Raw genomic sequence first — 6,000 nt, 5'->3', positions numbered from 1 at the left:
GAAATTTAGAGAGACCTACCAAAGAGAGGAGTTGAAGAACAGAGTTTTCATGGAGGGAGTTTGGAAAGAACCGAGTGAGAGAGAAAATATGAATGAATCAAAACGGTTGGAAGACACGCAACGTAAACTTATGAGCCTTATGTGTTTATGGTTTATACCTCCCCTCTGACTTATCTCAAAGTAGTACCCGTTTTTTGGATAAAATCTTAGTAGATACAGAAAAATTATCATGTGGTACTCAAATAAGGTCACATGATGTAATATGTTTATGTCTTATAATATGAATGGATAGTACAACAAATATCTATTTACATTATAACATATGAACGTCATCCTTTTTGTTCAGGCGAAGATTTCTCTAGAGAAGAATCCGTGGACCTCAGCACAGCTCCCCAAGGGATTGGCATTTTGAATGTGTAGTCGGGATCTTGCTTGTTGATATGGTACAAGAAGAGGATAAAGTTAGTTCTTAAAGGTGCCTTTGTGGGGCCTTAGGTGTAGGCCTTGAGGCTCGCAATCAAAACTGAGTGCTAGGCGTGTCATTGCTATCTCAATATAGCAGATGTAGAACAAGTGTGTTCGAATGAAGGGAGTCCAGATCCCTTTAAGTCATTTACTTGGTTCTTGATTGATTTTAATGATATCATATCCATTAAACTAACCATATCTAGATGCAAGTGGAACTCTTAAAGTAGGAAAACTGATGGAAATGACTTAAATACATGCTGAAGAATGCATTAAGTAATAGATCTACAAGTTTAGAAAACAAACAAAGAGTTTCGGGCAAGATTTCACCTTGTCTGCCAAGGTTGAACTTTTTACGATCACTTCTCTTTGAATTAACAGGGGTTTATATGCTAAAAAGTGATAGATGATAAACAAGTTTACATAAGGGAATCAATACTACACCAGTAGGGGAGATAGCAGAGCTTTAAACTAGACAAAAGATGGCTTTTGTAGGGAATAATCCTGAAAAGGATAGAGATCTGGATTGCTTACAACTTTTGGATGCAAATCTGGCTTGATAACAGAGTTTGTATGTTTGTTTGTTTGATTGGTTGAGTGTCATTGTCTCTGATACCTCTTCTTCCTTTTATAGGCAAATTAGCCCGGCTAATGTAGCTTTATTCTTGCCCGAAAGCATCTGAAAGGTAGCGAGTCATCAGCTTTTTACTTGGAATGCCACTGAAAAGTGTTCTTTGGTTGGTAGTAGGTTAGTTTCCATCAGTTGTCACTTCAATGGTAAACAAGTGGCTTATATTTGGCTGAGAAGACTTCAATTTTCGTTTGGGCTCGGTGTTGGGCTTCGGGCAAGTCTCCTTTAATTAGGCACTCTTGGACTTTCCTTTATTTAAGCTCAACGTTCAAATATCAATCCAAACATTTTCGCATCAAGCTAATTACTCGTATGTATACAATTGATTGTATACTTATGTACAACTATCTTATATTGCAATGTTACGTACAATTTGATCGATACATAAACTCTTTTCCACTTTTCGGTTGGTATTTAAATATGTTTACTTGGTTTCTAAACTTTATATTGTTTATTTCATTTTTGGGGACGTTTAAGCTTAATTGGATTCACTTTAAAACGTTTACAAGAACAACTTGATTCTCTGTAATCCCGAAGGGTCGTTTCTCTTTTTATTTTCTTATTTTATAAGGAAGTTGTATATATTTAATTTTTTTTACTTATTTTTGTTGTTGTGTCCTTTTCAGTCTTTATAGTATAAAGATTGAAGCTAGGCAACTAAATTCTGACTTTCCTATTAAATTCTTTGAGAAATGCTAATTTCTTAAAAGTGAGACTCTTCATAAATTTTCTGTTATCTCATGTTTTTTACATAATATTTTATAATATTGATACGAAATTAACTTAAACTGTGAAGTGACAAATAATTCATGAAGAATCTTACTTTAAGAAACTCTTCTTAGTATTTCTCAATTTAGTTTTACATATAACATATGCTCGAAGGTGGCATAAATTATAGAAGGGAAAATATGAATCTTCCAAGAAACAAATTGAAACAAATTGAAACAAATTGGATTTGCTAGTAGTTTTACTAATATACTTTAGCTTTATCAATTACCGATTATTGGTAGCAAGATAAGGCCATAAAAGCAGCCACAAATTTACAATCTTAATCCTTTTTCAAACATGCAGAATTTATTCTTAATCTATTACTATTGTGCTCTATGTAATTTGAGGCGCAGGGTTTCATTCCAAAAGGAATTTATCGGTGACACTCCAAAAATTTGTTTTTATATTCTAAATTTTTTATAATTAGAAAGAAAAATACAGTTGTAAAGAATGCAGAATGAAACTTTTAGAGTGTTAATAATAGTTATCTTTCATAAAAAAGAAAGAGAATTCTGAAATGAGTAACTCTACACACACATCAAATTTCTTCTCCAAACTTTGTTTTGTTAGGCGAAACGAATATACAAATTTAGATAAGGACATCCTGAATTAATTTAAGGGATTCTCAAACAAAAAGAGTTCTGAAACAAAAATTAAAGTCAACTTGACCAATTTAACTGTCATCATATTACTGTCCCTCAAAATAATGTGTTTATTTAATCCAAGGCCTCACTCTGAATTTTATCGATTTGTAACGAGTATCACACTCTCATCATAAGTGTACAAACACATTATTTGATAAATAAACTTGATAAAAAAAGTTTGTGCCTTTAGTATTACTGTTATAAAAAAAATAAAAGACATTTTGTTGGCCAAACAACACGAATTAAGGGGAGTGGTTTAGATTTGTCCTTAAAGAATAAGATACCGTACTAGCTATATATTGTCTCTAAGCCAAATGGGACTGTAGGATAATGACAAAAGTGTGAGGTGGTACATTCCGTAAATCCAATATTCAAATTAAGCTAATTTTAAAGTATTAAAACATATTTAAAATATGGGAAACAAATATATAGTGAGTGTTCATTCAAGTATTAAATAAGTTTGTTACAATTGATTGAAAAAATAAAATGAAAAACCAAAAGCTTTCTATTCTATGTCTAAGTGAGATTTGCAACCTAGGTGGGTGCTTAAGCAAGTCTAAGTGGGTTAGAAGGGTGCCTAGATGGGCTAGGTGGGCACCTAGGCAAGTCTAAGTGGGTATCTAGATAGGTCAAAGCGGGCACCTAGGTAGATCTAAATGGGTTAGGAGGGTACCTAGGTGGGCTAGGAAAGCGCCTAGGCAGGTCTAGAGATTAATCGGAATAGTGGTCAACAACCTAGCTACTAAAAACAACTTAAGCGGCACTAAACAGATGGTTTTAGGGAAGGCCTAATCTGTCTTATACTATTTTTCGATCTTAATTTCTTGACAAGAAGAATGTTAAAGTCAGTCGTCTATAAATAAATAATTAATTGCAAAAGCGTGATTCATCAATTATAAACACTACACGTCCGTTCATCACCATTTAGAATTTGCTCATGCGTACACATCCATTGATCGATAAGTTGTGTGGCAACAAACCTACAACCCTTCGACCAAACCGATACAAATCATATAGAAATCCTTGGTTAATAGCAACCTTGGAGAGCTAAGTGGGCCTCTTGAAACCAACTAGGTATGTGGCCAATAGTAATTAGCAATTGCAAATGTTGGTTTGGAGGCAGTTCTAATGGAGAAAAAGAACACGAAATAAGCCCAATAAGTTTTAGAACTTTCAAACTATTGTAGTTATCGAAGCTTGTCCATCACCTTAATCAACCTACGGCCACTTGATTTTTAACTAAAGAATTATTTAAAGTCAATTAGCAAAACATCCTAATCATGTTTAGTCAAACATTGATGATGACATGGCAGATATATGTAACAACCACAATAAAAATAAAGACAGAAGAGAAGTGCTAAGAGAACTCTATTAAAAGTGTTTACTCCTTATGGACATTCTGTCATCTTATATTTTTTATAATATTGATAGAGACATTAAACTATGAGGTACTATAGAATTTATAGAGAGTCAGACTTTAGAAGAGTCACCGTAGCATTTCTCAAGAAAGAAAAGAGGAACGTATTAGAAGTATAATAATGTAGGAATTATGATGGTGAGCAAAAAGAAAAATTCACTTAAATAATTAAGAGGCATGTATTTGATTAATTAGTGCCACCATACACATATGATAAATTAGTATATACCATACACATATATGATAAATTAGTACCACCATACACATTTATGAAAAATTCATTGATGTACCAATCACAAAGTCTTGAAGAAGACGTCGCCGGGGTTGTGATAAATTAGTACCACCATACACATATATGATAAATTAGTATATACCATATAGCACCACGTTAATACAAACTAATGGTCAAATCAAGTGTATATATATATTGACGATGGTAATGTAATACCAGACAAATTATACGTGTCTTTTTTGTATTGCAGTTAAGCACACAATCCATAATTGTATAATTAGGCAACCTAATTGTGTACATCAATGATGCAATCAATCATGAGAAATGTTAAAAGAGATTTTTTGAAAGTGAGACTTTTTATGAATTATCTGTCACCTCATAATTTAACATTAATTTTTATGCCAACATTATCAAATATTGTGTAAAAAACATGAGGTGACATATAATCTCACTTTTGAGAGTCTCGTTCGCATTTGTCAACGATGATATCATATAAATTTCTCTATTTGGCTGAATTAAATGATGGCTTTCATAGGTGAAATGTCCTTATTAAACTAACTAAATACACCTTATGTTTAATGATCGAAATTAGTTCCATGTGAAAAAGATTACCTTAATAATAATTTGATTTCATTTAATTGTCCACATTTTCCACTTCATTTTTTTTTTTTTGTGAACAAATAATATTATCTATACTAAGGGGATGATGTGCTTAGTCTCACAATGGGCTAGCAATAATGTAGTTCAAATTTGCTTTTAGCGAGAATCGTACCTAAGACCTCTCATTTACAAATAAAGAAGAATACCACTACATTGTAGTACTAAGTGGCATTTCCGTTTCAATTTTATCTAACCATTTTTTTTTCACATTCTAGATGACGGAGTAGTTTTGGGTTAATTTAAATGATATTTTACTTCTTCTTTTTTTTTTGGTCAGAAAAATGATATTTTACTAGGATATTTAAATAAAGACACCCTACAATAACATAATAAATTCTATGTATGTATGTATGTATGTATAACTTAATTAAAATGTTTTCTTTTTCTTGTTGTAATAAACTTGATTAAGATGGAGAGTTGAGTAAACATGAAAATTTCGTTTTGGGTTTAAACGATAGTTTAATAGGGTGGGTGCATTTTCTTAAAATAAAAACACCCCACATTAACATAATAAATTCTATGTTTGTGTGTTTGTATAACTTAATTAAAATGTTTTCCTTTTGTTGTTGTAATAAACTTGATTAAGATGGTGAGTTGAGTACACATGAAAAGTCAAGTCAAATAATTTCTTTTTAATGAGGTTTGAACCAAATATGTGACTATGTGAGAATGCCAGGGGGACAATGATCATCTTGGGCATGCGTAATTAGACAACTTTTCAATGATGCTTAAAAACAACCGCATCATTTCTTTCTTTTCTTTTCGTTTCTTTTTGTTACAAAGGGGGCTTAAAGCCCAAGCAAAGTTGCTAAATAAAGACATCAGCTCAAGGGATTTACACACACTGCTCGAGTTCTAGCAACCTCAGAAATATAATTTAGCAGTAAATCAACAATTGAAGGAGGAGGGTTATCCAATATAGTACAACCTAGATCTAAAGGAAAAATCAGTTTTGCCAAACCATCAGCCATCATGTTCCATTCCCTATAAATATGGCTTATATCACATTGATCAAATTGAGAAATCAAGTGATGGCATCCATGTAACAAAGAAGTCAAGCGATGCAAATCATGCGCACCACATTTGAAGAGTGAAAATAAAATAGCAGAGTCTATCTCGCAAGCAACCCCCTAGCACCCTTATCCAAACCCATTTTCAAACCCAAAAGAGACTCCACAACTCA

The 6,000-nt window shown here is 32.5% G+C and overlaps 1 protein-coding gene across 1 annotated transcript in view; it reads left to right on the top strand.

Annotated features, from left to right (window-relative positions):
* The window catches only part of LOC137709216 (uncharacterized), a 3,563-nt gene extending 2,415 nt beyond the window's left edge, over window positions 1–1,148 (top strand). The window contains exon 7 of the mRNA XM_068448317.1: window positions 1,100–1,148. Within this exon, the coding sequence (XP_068304418.1) occupies window positions 1,100–1,148 (49 nt within the window). The remainder of the gene's footprint in view (window positions 1–1,099) is intronic.
* Window positions 1,149–6,000: the final 4,852 nt, after the last annotated feature.

This window comes from Pyrus communis, chromosome 11 (genome assembly GCF_963583255.1).
Source record: "Pyrus communis chromosome 11, drPyrComm1.1, whole genome shotgun sequence".
NCBI lineage: Eukaryota > Viridiplantae > Streptophyta > Magnoliopsida > Rosales > Rosaceae > Pyrus > Pyrus communis.
Note: the sequence above shows the minus strand (reverse complement) of the source record. Positions and strands in the feature narration are given on the sequence as shown.